Raw genomic sequence first — 17,107 nt, forward strand, 5'->3', positions numbered from 1 at the left:
AATCGTACGATCGGCAATACACGCAGAGATATTATCGGCAGCCGACAGAAATTTTCTGATCTGTCCGATCGACCAAACGACCGATCTCCGCCGGACGAAAAATGTCGGGACTCTCCACACACGGTTCGAAAAGATCAGATCTTTGCGTCTATGGCCAGCTTTACATTGACTCTATAACTAGATTTCTTGGAAATAGACTTATGTAAACCAATAATGGCATGCTGGGGTCCTCTAGTGACCAAACAGAGGTATAACATTATACGTCAAAAAAATCCCACATGCATGCTTGTAAGATGAAAAATATTGTTTTATTGAATCATTTTAAAATATAAAATACTCCCCACATGGAGCCTAATGCATTTCATGCTTACCTAGCACTTAGTAATTTGCTAGGTAAGCATGAAACACGTTTGGCTCCATGTGGGGAGTATTTGATATTTTAAAATGATTCAATAAAACTATATTTTTATCTTACAAGCATGCAATAGGGCTTACATTGGTTGTTGTTATAAGAGTATGCTTTGCCAGGCAATGTATTGTTACAGTTTTTTAACTTTTACACGCAGGATTTTTGTGGATGATAGTAGGTTTATGTAGCGATGGCAAATAGAAGAAGAATACTCTTACTATATGCATGACTGGATACCCCACTTTTGTTACAAATTGCTCTTGTAGGGAGTGGGTCATGAAGAAGAATGAAATATGCTGTTGGTTCAAATTTGCAATACTAAAAAAAATGTTGAATTACTGGATGGAGTATATGAAAGAATCCTTGTTAGTCATGTTTTTAAGTTAACCTAAAATCTATACATTCTTATACTTTTCCTTTGTTCATATTAAGTTTCTATTGAAGCACAAATAAAACATACAATTAAAGCCATTTAATGAAAAAGTACTCAAACTTTCTCTGCACCAAAACACACACACACACATACATTGTGTCACATTGTGTTTCACACACAGCCTCAGAAAATATCAAACCAAAGGTTAAAATAGCAATAGCTCATAGGTTCCAGTGACCCATAGCTGTTTAAGGGTATTGTCCAGAGTAGGAAATTATCTCCAGTGTCATAATTAGTGGGAAATGTGTTTGTTGGAAAGAAGCAGTGTTCATATTTGGTTGTAATGTTCCCTATCAAAGTCAAGTTTCTGTTACAAGCAGTTCGCTTTTGTCTCAGTGACGCGCTGCTTTGCAGATTTTATCATACACTTCTGGAAATGCGCTGCTGCAGTTTAATTTTCCTCGCAGCTTTTGGTACAACGTTCCATCAAACATATCCCAAAATTCCTCACGACTCATGTAACAGTCTGCATACAGCATCTGAAAACTAAGAAAATGATGTGTCAGCTAAAACATGTCACAGGGTATTAACAAAATCCTACTGTTACAGCTTTTAAAATGGTGAAATGACATATTATTAAGGAACAAGGATTTCTAAATTCCTTCGTTGCTTAATATCCATAATGGTTATATTTTGCTTTTGTATGGTGGCTTCTGTTATACAGGTATGGGACCTGTTATTCAGAATGCTTGCGACCTGCGGTTTTCCGGATAAGGGGTCTTTCCATAATTTAGACTACCATACATAGTCATGTAATAAAATATTTAAACATTAAATAAACTCACTAGGATTGTTTTGCCTGCAATAAAGATTTAATTATATATATATATGGACCAGAGTTTTCTCTTCCATGTTTGACTCTAGCCTTAAGCTATGGAAATTCTGGATGAGCACAAGCTAACTAGAAAATCAATTTGAAGTTTAACACAAGGTACATAAAACCTCTGCGTGTAAGAAGTGTAGCTTGTGGATGGGTGAGGCAAAGTCCAAATAGGCTTCAGGACAAATGTAAACAATGCACCAATGTGGATTTTGCTCTGACCTAAAGTCAACATCACTCCTAAGGGCAAGGACACACCAGAAGATTCATTGCTAGCGATAAACCTCTGCTTCTGCTGGGGACTAATCTCCTGTATAAGCTTTCCCACCGGCAATAATGTGAATCGCTGATAGTAAAACCTACAGTATGTGTTGCTTCAGTCTCCCAAATTCTTCTACCTCTTGGGGCAACTTCCAGCAATTTGGAAGACCGAGTAGTGCAGCTCACAGCTCATGAATGGAAAGGTGCACTAGAGGGTCCTAGGGTCTCAGTCCCTCCCAGGCAAAGAATATTGAAGCTATATATGATTCACAAGGCTTACTATATTAGCTCTAGACTACACAGAATGTTCCCACGATCCTCCTCTAATTGTGGGACTGCTCTGCTCTAGCTGGCTACTCAGTGTCAAAAATTTAAAAAAATCCCAAAGGCATTCTATTATGATAAAAAATATTTGTATTCAATCATTTCTAAAATGTCAAACAATCCCCACATGGAGCCTAAACGTGTTTTATGCTTACCTAGCACTTAGTCATAGGCAATCTCCAAATGGGCCATATGGATACAATACTAGCTTAAGTGATTGATCTTATTGTAAAGGAAAATATATTCAAACGTATGGTTTCTTATACATATATATTTCACTCCTTCTTGTGACACGATAAAATGCTTCTAATCATTTTAACTGTATATATCTTTGTTTAAACAAATGTTCAACAGTAATGGGTGAATCTGATCTGTTTTGCTTCACCGAAAATTCGCAAAATGGCAAAAAACTCGCTTAATGCATTGAAGTGTATAGGCGTCAACATTTTTTTTGATGTGCAAATTTTTTTTTGACACAGAACAATATTCTTCACCCATCTGAGACAATGGACGTCTTTTTCACTGCGAACAGTGCCAAAAAATTTCCCTCATCACCAATGTTCAATAAAAACTTGCCTGAATTAAAAAAAAAAAAAAGTTATCTTACCCATGAACATCTCTGACAAACTTTTCTAAACGTCGCATAGAACCTTTGGCATCAAAGTGCTTTGTTTTTGGCTCCCCGTATGCTCCAATATCTACATAGAGCTCAGCCTCATTTCCTTTCGGATGTACCATACCTGGGTGGCCTGGTAGTATGAAGGGGCAAAGCCACAATGGATACACCTGTATGGGACAAAAACAAGTCAGTTTAGCAGATAAAGCCAAAATAGTCTCCTCTCCCTGAAAGTACAAATGTAAACCAAGGTGCATTTTCATATGGCCTTAAAACTATTTTTAAATAAGTTTTCATTCTACTTCCTCTGTAGCTTGCCTCCAAATGCTAATACATTGGATTTTGATATAAAACTACCTGATGGTTGTATTGGTGAGTTGATAAAACATTTCTTCCCACCACCCCTAGTTCTTTATCCAGCTCTCCTTCATTTTTTTAACTTGGCAGACTGATAGCTTAGCCAGACGGTCTACTCTGTTTCTCTGACTGACTAAAGGCAATGCTATGTGTGTCCTGAATCAGTATGTGTTATATTTTTATTTGACAAGTTATTTTATTTCTTTTATATTCTATGGGTTTATTTATCAAGGTCCGAAATTTATCTCAGTATTTTCGAATATCAATCTTCGAGCAACTCCGAATTGACTTTATTTATGAAGAAAAAAAACGTGGAAAATAGGGTCGTGCATAAACAATGTTTTTTTCAGAGCTTATTTTTCTACCATTTACATTGTTTTTTTATTTTTTTTCTCTTTATTTATTATAATACACAAGTGAGTCGTGTGACAAAAATCACTAAGCTTTGTTTATAACTGATGACATGACTAAGAGCCATTTATAAAGTTAATTTACATTTTTTTTGTATTATATATATATATATAATATATATATATATATATATATATATATATATATATATATATATATATATATAATCTACAGTCTGGTCATTTCCCTATGGGACCAGACTGTAAATTATATCCTTATAAACGGCGCGTTCATGCGTCAGAACGCGCCGATTATAAGCTTAAAGAGACAGCACTCGCAGCTGCTGCCTTGCTTCCCACCGCTATAGCTTTCGGGGCTCCCCATCTAATCACTTCCCACAATGGATTTACCCGTTTTATGCGATGAAGGGCTTCTCTTTCCTTCATCGCATCTCTCACTCCTGTCACAAGTCTCCCTGCAGCTGCCTCCCTGGTGTCGCTTTCCTCACAGGATTCGGCTCCATTTTCACTCCCCCTCCCGTCCAGTGTCTGAAGTCTCACTCCGCCTCCCTTAAGGTGGCCATAGACGTAACAATTACGATCTTTCTTGGAAAAGATCTTTCCCAGAAAGATCGTTCGTTTCAATACACACGTGTAGAGCTGAATCGGCAGATATACAGGTAGATATACGGGAAGAAACAATAGAATTCTACCTGTATCTGACAATTCAGCACTAACAATGGGCGATGTTTGGGTCCCTTCAAAGGCACCCGATCAAAATTTTCCGTCCAGCCCGATCGACGAGCCGACCGATATCCAAGTCCTCTGCCGATATCTGTTGGCTCTTTTTCCACCATACACGCAACGAATATCGGACGAAAATTCGTTTCGTACGATATTATCTGTGTGTCTATGGCCACCTTTACACTGCCTAAATCTCGCTCTGCCTCCCTTACACTACAAAGTCTCGCTCTGCCTCCCGTCCACTCGCTCCCCCTCCTTCCCTGCATGACCAGTAAAAGAAAATGATGTGACACAGAGGGGGGAGCGATTCTTTAGATAAGTGGACGGGAGGGGGAGTGAAAATGTAGAGGAATCCTGTGAGGAAAAGAGCGAGACCAGGGAGGCAGCTGCAGGAGACGTGTGCCATTTAGAAAGCAAGAATAAAATACAGGTACCTAAAAGAGCTGCAGTTAAAGATAAAAATCAACTTGTAGAGACACTTCAAAAAAAGTAAAACTGAACCCAGAAACTGTAGATTATAATAGATAATGTACCCCCCACTTAAAATTTATAAAGATATTAATAGTCACCTCGGAGTTATGTGACCTGTATAAAAGCACTCGGCCTGCGGCCTCGTGCTTTTATATGGTCACATAACTCCTCGGTAACATAATATCTTTATAAATTACAGTAGGGGGTACATTATCCACTATATTATATATATATATATATATATATATATATATATATAAACACACCTCTAGATCACATTACGCCATTGTCAGCCATTTTAATGCTATTTTCTTCCCCCTTCCTCTTGTGCTCTTTCTATTTTAATATTATTTTGGGGAGGATGTACATTGTGCAAACACACATGGAGGATAAATGTGTCTGTGACCAAAGTAGACTCCAGCACCCGCATTACATATAATAATCTTATATTTGATTCCTGTATATAATGACCCTTCAATTTCTCAATTTTCACCCTACAATTTAGTGAAAAATAGGGCTTTGTGGGTTATAATGGGTACAGGTGCATGTAATAGTCTTAATATAAAAGATTGAGAGGGGATGTGTAACTGGAGAAATTGAGGGAATGCCCAATCTTTTTCTTTTGTAATGTATAATATTTTTCACAAGTCCTTCTGAGATAGCTGAGCGAGTTCACATGCATGGGATGGGGTGCTGATTATGGCTGTGTGATTGGAGCTGGCATGCCACACTTCCTCTTATTTATCATTCTATATTCAGCATTGAAACAAAACAAGCTTGCCAGGTAAACTTTGTACAAGACGTATAGGTATGGGACCTGTTATCTAGAATGCTCAGGACTTGGGGTTTTCCAGATAACGGGTCTTTCAGTAATTTGGAACACCAGAACTTAAAGGGGTGTTTCACCTTTAAGTTAACTTTTAGTATGTTATAGAATGTCCAATTCTAAGCAACTTTTCAATTGGTCTTCATTATTTGCCTTTTTCTTCTGACTCTTTCCAGTTTTCAAATGGGGGTCACTGACCCCATATAAAAAAACAAATGCTCTGTAAGGCTACAAATCTATTGTTCCTGCTACTTTTTATTGCTTATCTTTCTATTAAGGCCCACTCCTATTCATATTACACCCTCTTATTTAAATTAATGAATGGTTGCTAAGGTAATTTGGGTCCTAGCAACCACATTGCTGAAAGGGCAAACTGGAGAGCTGCTGAATAAAAAGCTAAATAACTCAAAAAAACACAAATAATAAAAAATGAAGACCAATTGCAAATTGTCAGACTCTCTACGTCAAATCTAAAAGTTAACTCAAAGTCTGCTAAATTAATTAAACCATATAGGGTTGTTTTACCTCCAATAACAATTAATTATATCATAGTTGAGATCAAGGTACTGTTTAATTATTACAAATAAAAACAAAAGTTAATTTTTTGATTAAAATGGAGTCTATGGTAGTTGGCCTTCCCGTAATTCAGAGCTTTCTGAATAATGGGTTTCCAGATAACTGACCCCATACTTATATAGTAAAAGCTTCCTGATATATAATGGTGGAGTCCAAACTCTTTAGAGATAGTCTTGTAACCTTTTCCAGTCAACAACTCTTTTTCTGAGGTCCTCAGGCACCTCCTTTGTTTGAGCCATGATACTCACCCACAGATGTGTTGTATGTGTGATCAGGCTTTGCTGGATCCCAGTTCTTTAAATAAAACAGGGTCTCTCAGTCACACCTGATTGTCATCTCATTGACTGAAAACACCGGACTCTGATTTCACCTTCAAATTATATGATAATTTAACTAGGTTTTGTTCATCTACTTTTAGAACTTGTTTGAAAATCAGATGAATGTGATAGGTCACATTTATATAAAAATATAGAACATTTTAAAGGGTTCACAAACTTTCAGGCACCACTGTTATATCAATAACAGCCTTAAGACTACAAATGTGCAGAACTAAAGGCAGATGGGCTTTACTAATCCAAGTAAAACTATTTTAATACTGTAACTCTCCCCATTGAGATTCTGCTAATTACAACAATTAAAAAAAACATGCAAAAACAATAATGAAAGAACAAACATTAACCATGACAAGAAAATGTAAAGTTTAGTTACACTGCAAAAAGAGACTCCCAGAAAAAATGGATACAAAATGGGCTTCATTGTGAATAATTTCCACATGAATGTTAAGTAGCAAAACCTACACTGATCTCCTTGTGGAAGGCTGTAATGGCTTTCTGCAGGCATTTCATTGGGACGAGCATGTCCTGGACCACGTGATGCTGCTCATACAGTTTCCTGATTGTCTCTCCTTGTGTCAGTTTTAGCAGGGAAATTTTTGGAGGCACCATCCAACCAAAGCAGTAACGAAACAATGGGTGGTTGCCAAATGGAATAATGTCCTTTATTTAAAAAAGAAAAATCAATACTGTTACAATAATTAGAAATAAGAGAATACACGGAATAATAACTCATGTATGAATTTAATAGATTCTTAAAGGAGAAGGAAAGGCATCGTACACTTGAGGGTGCCAAATGTTGGGCACCCCTAAGTGATTGTATTGACTTACCTGAAACCCTGGGCTGATGCTCCTATCAGCAGAAAACTGCACCGGCCTGGGGTTATATCAGTGAGCACCACTGAGCCATCCTCTTCGGGCTTCTTCTTTCTTCAAATTTCCAGGGACAAGTGCATGCGCAGTTGAACGAAATAGCAACTTTTTAGTTAAAGTTCGGCTTTTCATTCTACTGCTCATGCGCAGCCACGTGAAGGAAAGAGGAAGACAGAAGCGGTGCTGCTGGTGCAGTTTTCTACTAATAGGAGCAACGGCCTGGGGTTTCAGGTAAGTCAATACAATCAGTTGGATAATTCTTAGTTTAGTTTGCATACAACTCTATTTACATACATTTAAAAAGAAAATTGTAGCCTCATAGAGCAATAGGTTTTTTTAGCCAGCTTGGGTCTGTAGTTCTAATTAGAATGATGGGAAAAGGTAGACTAAGATTGCATATATTGTAATTCAAAAGTCAGAATAACAAAATAATTAATTTATAAACATAATTCACATGTACCTGCAGTTCCCAAAAGATGCTTTTAGTGTGTCGGTGATAGTAATGCCGTAAAGGAATATATTCTGTTCCATCCCGATTATTCTTCAAGTAAGATTCTACGTGACAGAAAAACCAGGGCTTCCAATATTGTCCAATTCGGTTCACCTATAAATGTTACAAATAAGCCGTATACATTTATACATATAGAGTCCCAAAACCTTTGTTCAGTTAAGTGTTTACTGGAAAGATGAAGGACAGCAATGCTCAGACAACAGTAAACACTAAAGATGGATGGATATGCTTTCTCTTTTGCTTAGCATGTAGATAAACTGAAGAAAAATATTTTTCTACATTCAAAATATTCACACACACTGAAGGAACAAAACAAGATTAACTAAAGATTAGCTGAAGTTCTGAGACTCTAATAAAATGTCCAAAAAGTAAAAATTAAAAGTAAGCAGCAAGGTGCCCAATCACAGAGTTAGAATTCTAAACCATGCAGCACATTGGTTTATAGTAACATGTATCACAAAATTCAGTAGTTTAAATAAGCTGGTAGGCATGTTGTCCCACCATTTAAAGAAGGGCACATGGTTGATTTTTCAGTACAATTGTATTATTTCCAACCAGTCTGGAAAACCATTGCTCAGGAGCAAATGGCAGGATGGAGTTTGATTGTTTCCTGGGCACTATCTGCAAGGATCCTGTATGTATTTACCTCTGTCTGCATGCATTTCCTCCCACACTCCAAATCCATACTGACCAATTAAGTGGCTTTCTGTGAAAATTACCCTAATGTGTGCACATGTGATATGGACCTTAGACTGTAAGCTGCAGAAAGCTATTAGAAATTAACATTTATATAAGTGGAGTTCTCCTTAAAGCAGTATCAGTGTACGATTGTAAGTAATGGAAATTGTTTTTTAATCTGAAAAATAGGAACCTAATGAATATGGAGTTTAATAAGTTATTAGAATGGTTTGGAGGTCTGTGAGGCTCCAAGATCATGATGCCAATCTTGGTTTCATCCAGACAATGCAAGATGTTTTCCTCCTTAGGACAAGAAAGATTGGGTTTGTTTTTGCCATCCTTAATCTTTTCTACCAGTTCCCTCTCCTTTACCGATGTACCATGCTATTCTCATTATTTTACTTTTCTCCACCTTTATGTGCAATTTTTTTTTCCATTCCACTTTATTTTCCTCCTTTCCCTATTGTCATTCTTTCTTCTACCATTTTCCCTTCCACTTTGTGTCATCCTCTCTTCCTTTTTTTTACTTTAACTACAGGTGCAATTCACTTCTCATGTTTTTTTTCACCACTACCCCATTTATATCTCTGACATCAAGAGGAGAATTTCTCTTCCACACATATGTTAGACCCTCCAATTTAATTTTATTCTGGTAGCCAGTATACAAACGGCACACAAAGAAATGTAGCATGTAACTATACTAAAATATAACTTCTACTACATTTACTGTGCTTTCTAGAACACTTACTATTCTACCATATTTAATCAAAATGTACTTATCTACCTACTCCTAATCACCACTCTGACACCTAGACTACAGAAATCAACACATTTACCTACTAAAGTAAAAGTGTATCTAAACAACAGGATACACATAGTAGTTGCAGGTAATACTTTGTCCCTGTGTTAAATGTAAAATGCATTTGTATGTATGACTTTTGTGGTCACAGTCTCATTGCACCCCCGCTTAATGTTTTTTAAAATTAATGGTGAGCACAACTTTCCCTTGTTTGTTATGGGTGCATGCACCATTACAACTAAATAAAACAGGCATGCACTATGTGCAGCAGAGGTTCTTACCTGACCTGCCTGTGCTTCATCAGTAAGGACACCAGTCATTATTACAGCTTCATCAGCAGAATAAACTAATCCTTCCACAAAATAGTTCTCCTTATTCTTAGACTCTCTGGAAAATTTCTCGCATATCTTTTCCAAACCTTTCACTGGTGTGTAGTGCAGTTTGACGTACTTCTTAGCAGGAACAATCTTAATTTCTGCAGCAACTAAAAATCCAAGGGTGCCACAGGACCAAGGTACAGCATAAAAAAGATCTGAATTTTCTGTCTAAAAAAAAACACAGGGGAACAATCAGTCATAGAACACATATAAATACATGTGTTATAAAATTTGTAATAAAGAAAAACATTTTTCTTACTGGAGTACATCTCACAAGGCTTCCATCAGCCAGGACAAGTTCATATGCCAAACAAATATGCTGAAAGAGGCCAAAGTTATGGGATGAAGATTCAATACCTGTCCCCATAATCAAGCCACCTGCAAGAAAGAAAAAATAGATAATTTTACAGGTAAAATGCAATAATGCTGCAGACACAGGCACATACAGCATTGGTTAAAAATGTATGGAATGTTGGCTGAAACGTTATCTTGAGTTCATATGCTTAGCCCTTTGACTTCTAATCTGGTTGCATCCTTAGTCTGTATTTCCCTCTAATGCATTGTGGAGTAGCAGTAGATTAGTATTCAGCAAGCGTAAAGTTGTTATGTTGCTTTGTTGGAAGCTTTAAGGACCATAGACGAGTATAAAGGTAACTCATGTGAGATCATCAGACTTGATGAGAAATGAATTGCTTATTGTTGTATAGATAAGGGGTAAAAGAACACATGGAACCAATTAAGGAACCTGCATGCAGATTTACTCCCCCAATACCCCTATGCTAATTTGCAAATGTAAAATGGGATTCAGCCAAATTCTTCATGAAAGATTCGGAATACTGCAAATTCCAAAAAATTTGGTGCTTCTCCATTTAAAATGTTCAGTAAAACATATAAAAAATTTCACATCTGCACATTTCTATACATTTGGGGGCTGATTCACTAAGGGTCGAATATCGAGGGTTAATTAACCCTCGATATTCGACTGGGAATTGAAATCCTTCGATTTAGTGCAAATAGTGCGATCGTATGATTATTCCTTCGATCAAACAATTAAATCCTTCGAATCGAACGATTCAAAGGATTTAAATCCAACGATCGAAGGACCTTCCCCATAGGCTAACATTGAGTTCGATAGCTTTTAGATGGCGAACTAGGGGGTCGAAGTTTTTTTTAAAGAGACAGTACTTCGACTATTGAATGGTCGAATAGTCGAACGATTTTTACTTAGAATCCTTCGATAGTCGTAGTCGAAGGTCGAAGTAGCCCATTCGATGGTCGAAGTAGCCCAAAAAATACTTCGAAATTCGAAGTTTTTTTACTTCGAATCCTTCACTCGAAGTTAGTGAATCGGCCCCTAAAGTGTGCAGTTCACATCCGCAGTTGCAATTTTCGAAGGAATTTGTGCAGTAACTGGCATTATAGTTTGAGTTTAAACAATTGAGATTTTACAATTTTTTGTAATTTAAGAAAAACACATTGCAGAAAAAAATGTTTTATCATACTACTTCAGACCTACCCTGATGCCATAATAGTCAAGGGGAAGTGTATCTCCTGAATTTTGGCATGTAGATAATCGCATTTGTTTTCAGTGAATATTCCAAAGAAGGTCAGTTTGACAAATTCCAGTTTAAAATGCGTTTTGTACTTTACCATACTGAGTTAAGGCACTGCTTTTACACAACATTTTAATATAATAATTTTCAATATAATATTTACAGAGTAATTTAATAAAAAGTCTTTAGTCATGTTAGTAACCAAGAGCAACCAATTAGATGTTTGCTTTTGAATGGCGTACCAGTAAAAGATACTTGTATAAGACCATTTACTTCATTTATTTTTTAATTCATATTATTTACCCCCTTAATCTGTTCAACCATTAATTACTATAATAAATAAGTCAACCAAGCCACCATGCCATGTGTCACCTGCAAATAAATGTTTTAAAACTACCACTTCAATGCAACTACTATGAAACCCATTACTGACCTAGGCCCGAAATATATATGGTAATGTAATAAAAGTTTATCCAGGTCTAGTCACCCATAGCAACCAGATGTTTAATATTGAACACCTGACCAGCAATGTATCCTTGACCTATATATAAACATCTTTAGCCTTAATATTTATATATATATATTTCTCCTCATATATAAAATTATCAACTATAAAGTAAAAGTATAAATATGATGACCAAATTCATTGCTCTTACCTACTGTCAAGTCGTCAAGTTCTGGCACAACTGGAAGTGTCCAGCCTATAGAATTAAGTAATGCGGTCACCTGGCCCATGTTAACCAGTGGTTCCACACGGACAACCTAGTAAAAATGGAGAAACGCTGAATACAAAAGCAATAAATTATGTTTCACGGTAGTGAAAAAATGTAAATAAATGTAAACATTTGCATAATCTAACGTAAAAACTAGGAAGGCAATTTTCTTTTTCAAAACCTTGCAGCTAAACAAGAAGTAAATATATTATTTACACTTTGAATGGGTCCATAGGATGCATCTAGGGCAGCCCATACTCGGCTGCAGGGGGTGTAAGCCCTAGTGATTTGTGGTGTCTTATGCTGTATCTATAAGCAACAAATCAAATGATACTGCTTGGCAATCACATGTACATAGATTTCATGATTCCAATAATTGGCTACAATTGTTTTTCTTGCAAGTGTTACACTAACTTTCCCCTTTAGGGCCCTTGCACACATCTGTTTAACAATGATCTTTGAATGCATGTAAGCTGTTTCCATTTTATTCTTCCTGGTTACAACCACAACCTATTAAAACAAATGTTTCTTGATAAAGTGGCTAAAATATTTATAGTATTATATATTTATTAGGGATGCCCCGAATCCAGGATTCAGTTCAGGATTCAGTCTTTTTCAGCAGGATTCGGATGAATCATTCTGCCCGGCTGAATCAAATCCTAATTTGGGGGCAGGGAGGGAAATCGTGTGACTTTTTGACACAAAACAAGGAAGTAAAAAAAATTGCCCCCCTCCCGCCCCTAATATGCAAATTAGGATTCAGTTCGGTATTCGGCCAAATCTTTCGCGAAGGATTTGGGAGTTCGGCCGAATCCAAAATAATGGATTTGGTTTAGCCCTAATATTTATACAATATATAAATTTTATACTTAATAAAAACTAGTAATGTAGTGTGGTAAATACCTGCCTCTTGATGTCCACCTCCAGGATATCCATTAGGTTAATCATTATGTTTTTATGAGTATTCTTGTATTTGCCAACCCGAAGTGACACTGTTAGCCATCCTGGCCTCCCGGTGCACATGAATTTCTTACCTCCCTCTGCTTTCCACTGGCGCACCTGAGAAACACACATTGAGGATTGCAGATTTTTAAATCTCTTTAAAGAAGAAGGAAAGCTAATGAAGCAGTTTATTGCCAATAGATTAACAACAACAGTGCAAGCTATAACACTATATTTATTCTGTAAAATGCTTTGCCTACTCAATTATAGCACTGGGCTCAGATTACAGCAGGGAGGGGTGGGGGAGAGGGAGAGAGGAGCAAACTGAGCATGCTCAAGCCCTAGCCCTGGAGGTTTAAGCTGAAGGCAGGGAGTCTGATACAGAAGTCCATGTGTACACAATAGAAGGAAAGAAATGCGGTGTTTCTTTTGACAGAGGAGCACTACTTTGAGGGTTTACCGATGTATTTATATAGACCTTTCTGATAAAGCTTACTTAGGTTTAACCTTTCTTTCTCCTTCAAAGAGAAATAAACCATTTTGTACAGCATTAGGATCAACATCTATAAGAAAGTTGCCCAAAATGTGGCCACCCATCAAGAGCATTAGCAGTCACATTCAAGTTACAGCCATGTGCCAGCGGGAAGTTGCAGACATCTCTCCCTGGTTTGTCGGTCAAAATAATGTGGCTGCATTAAGCATTTTCTGCTTGTCCACTAAAGTTGGGTGAAAAATGACCCCTTGCATTTAAGGAGGTGTTCACATAACATATCATTTCTAGCAGACTTGCCAAATATTTTGATGAGTCTTGTCCAGAGATTTTTGAAACCACAACTAAACTCACATTCTACCATGCCATGGAATTTATTAAAAAATCCGGATAAAAAAGGTGCGACCAAAAAAAGGTACTGAACAATTCCCCCAAAAATACGAATACCTTTAAATCCTCTAAAAATTTGAGTTTTTCATGAAAAAACCCTCTAATAGTCCGAACTGATTAAAAGCAGTCCAATAAGACTTCTATAGGACCTCGACAACTTTAACTTGACAAATTTTTGCATTAGAGGTTTTCGTCGTTTCTACACTTAAAAAATCATGAATATTTAGAGCTTTTAAGAAATACAGAAAAAAAATATGCCAGTAACCAAATATATTTTATATTTACCTGATCTTGAATCTCTTTCACCCGGCGGTCATGTAGTTTGGGAGCACTGCACATTTTAAACACCAGCCAGGCTCGTGCATAATAGTAAATGTCAAAGACAACGGAGAGCGGAAGCAAGAAAAGGCAGACGAATATCCATCTGTGGTGCACAATGACATACTCAAAGCCTTTTGCTTTCATCCATAGCAATAAGAAGATCAGCAAACCACCCACATACAGAAGCAGATCCATTGCAGTGTTGTTGGACCCCTGCAATATAATGTGTAGATGAGTGATATCATTCCATAACACAAGAGCTACTGATATCCTGTAAAATATATATCCTTATAATAAGTTATAACACACAAAAGCCATCTTGTAAATGATATCCTTATAAACGGTGACTAGTGATGTCATTTTTGTCACATGGCTCACTAAAACTTGTGTATTATAATAAATAAAGTACTCCCTGTTGGAAAATAGGAGGATATTAGAAGGACTCGTGTTTTTATATGGTCATTGAACTCATTCTTATATTTTACAATAGGGGGTACTTTATTCACTATATAAACTACGCACTATGATGTCACCAGTTGTAAACAGTGCTGTCCCATTTTCCACTGAAGTTTATGTATTATAAGTAATAGTGTACTCCTCCTGTCAAAGGAGTTGTTCACCTTTAAGTTAACTTTTAGTATAATGTAGAGAGTGATATTCTGAGTCAATTTGCAATTGGTTTTCGTGTTTTTCGGCAATTTGGTTACGAGGGTACACCTAGCAACCATGCATTGATTTAAATGAGAGACTGGAATATGAATAGGAAAGGGCCTGAATAGAAATATGAGTAATAAAAAGTACCAATAACAATACATTTTTAGCCTTACAAAGCATTTGTTTTACAGATGGGCAGCAGAAGTCAACGATTAAAAAATAAATGACGACTATTTGAAAAGTTGCATACAATCAGACATTCTATAACATACTAAAGGTTAACTTAAAGGTGAATCACCTCTTTAAATATGAGGGCATTACAAGTCACCTCTGAGTCCCATGATCCTTCACTGCCCTGTGGCCCTTTATACAGGAAAATGGAAATTCTTAGTGAATCCTAACATTAATCATTGTGCAATGTATACATTTTATGTCAGGGATGTGTAATATATATTAACACCTGGCTTTGAGCTACAGATCTCTCATCACCTTGTACAGATTATATAAATAATACAGGGAAATATTTTGCCAAGCAAGTTGTACACTAGGGGGGTTATTTATCAAACTCCAATCTAACCCGCTCTGGTTTTTAACGCTTATTTATTATTACATTTTCCTGACAATTACCTTTGAGGGAAAAGCTCAGATTTTCACGTTTTTTTCATGAATTTTCCCCGAAAACTCAGATTTTTTCAGAGTTTTCCCCCGACAGTTCTGAAAACATTGTGAGATTGCCCGAAACCCCTGACACAACCAAAAATCAATGGGACAGTTCCCATGGACTATTATGCAACCTCGACAGGTTTGAGATGCTGTGTTTTTATATTCAGCCTTTTTAGCCCTCGGGGTTTAATAAACTCCGAAAAATTAGTGATTTTTTTTTAAGCCTGTTATAACACAAAAAAATCACGAATTTTTTGGATTTTGGGTATTCAGAGCTTAGTAAATAACCCCCTACAAGTGGCTATGAATGAATGTAAGGACAGTAGACGAGCGCCCAATAAGCTGCCATTAGTAAGACCGTACCATACATTCATTACCGTGGGTACGCTTCTGTCACATTGGAATCATTGCTACAAAATAGGATTTGTTATAAACAATAATAAAGGGAGAACATACGTGTACAGAATAGTATTCATACGACATGAAGATTATTATTATTCTGAAACGACATTTACAACATGAAGTATGTCACACTTACACAATGACAAACGGGAAATTGTTGTCTCCTGTCAGTTCCCCAGTGGTCTCTCCGGCTTCTTTATCAGTGGAGCGAGCACGCTGCCCTGCTTCTGTCAGATGTTCTATCACCCATACGCGCTGTAGAAAAATCTAGCCCGCCCATTTTGATTTAACCCCGCCCCGTGTGTATTATTGGGTATGTACAAGGACTGTGGCTCTGACTTCAGGTGGTGAGTTAAGTGCGGGGAGCCAATCACAATCACAACTTGATATCGGAACAGAGGGGTCACGAATGTTTGACCAATCAGCTGCTTGGAGGCGGTGCTGGGAAATGGTCTTTTCGCATTGGTTCAACACCTCTTTTTTATGCACATCGGCCTTGAAAGTTAAGAGAGTTAAAGGCTAGGGAGTTAAGGTTGCACTAATCAACCTGCGTTAGTGAGTGGCTACATAGTTATAACATGAATGCGCGTTAACACACGGGGGTCCTCGAGCCCTTGATAATAGCGTAAACTGCGCATGCGCTTTATTTATTTCGTAATTGTCGAGGATTTCTCTGAAATCCGTTCTGTCCTAATTTGTGAGAGTTACTGAAAAACAGGCGAATGTGAATATAATAAGGCAGGCAAGAAACAAATGGTCTGTGCCAGGTGAAGAGACGTTGAAGATTTAAAGTGTTTTTATTCACATACTGAGTGTGTCTATATTCATTAATAACGTTGCTGCTAATTTGAATGAACTGAACTTGTGTACTTGGTGTATCCATTTAATTCATTTATTTTGTGTTTGTTTGATTTCAAATGCAACTGAAGGCCAATGGTATGTTTCCAGGGCCGCCATTAGAAATCACTAGGACCCCTACAACAACATTTTTGGGGGCCCTGGTCCCCGCCCACACTTGCACCCAAGCCCCACCCTAGATCCCGCCCACATCACAGTTAAAAGACCACACAGACATCAGTGCTAAAAAAAATAACCCCCCCCCACACGCACAAGTTATAAAAAGCTAATTTGATGGTCAGGGCCAGGCCCAGACTGGCAATCTGTGGGTTCTGGCAAATGCCAGAGGGGCTGCTGTAAGATGCCATAGAAAGTCACTATTTAG

General features: G+C 37.2%; 1 protein-coding gene across 1 annotated transcript; it reads right to left on the bottom strand.

Annotated features, from left to right (window-relative positions):
- Window positions 1-866: 866 nt before the first annotated feature.
- On the bottom strand, window positions 867-16,103 carry dhcr24.S (24-dehydrocholesterol reductase S homeolog; the record flags this gene model as incomplete). The annotated part of the gene is given in 10 exon segments (NM_001094456.1): window positions 867-1,328; window positions 2,855-3,033; window positions 6,985-7,182; window positions 7,853-7,996; window positions 9,662-9,925; window positions 10,017-10,135; window positions 11,967-12,072; window positions 12,927-13,082; window positions 14,131-14,379; window positions 16,022-16,103. Coding segments are annotated over 9 exon segments (1,551 nt in total). The 3' UTR covers window positions 867-1,174.
- Between the last annotated feature and the right edge of the window lie 1,004 nt (window positions 16,104-17,107).

The sequence above is a fragment of the Xenopus laevis genome, chromosome 4S (genome assembly GCF_017654675.1).
Source record: "Xenopus laevis strain J_2021 chromosome 4S, Xenopus_laevis_v10.1, whole genome shotgun sequence".
Classification (NCBI taxonomy): Eukaryota; Metazoa; Chordata; class Amphibia; order Anura; family Pipidae; genus Xenopus; species Xenopus laevis.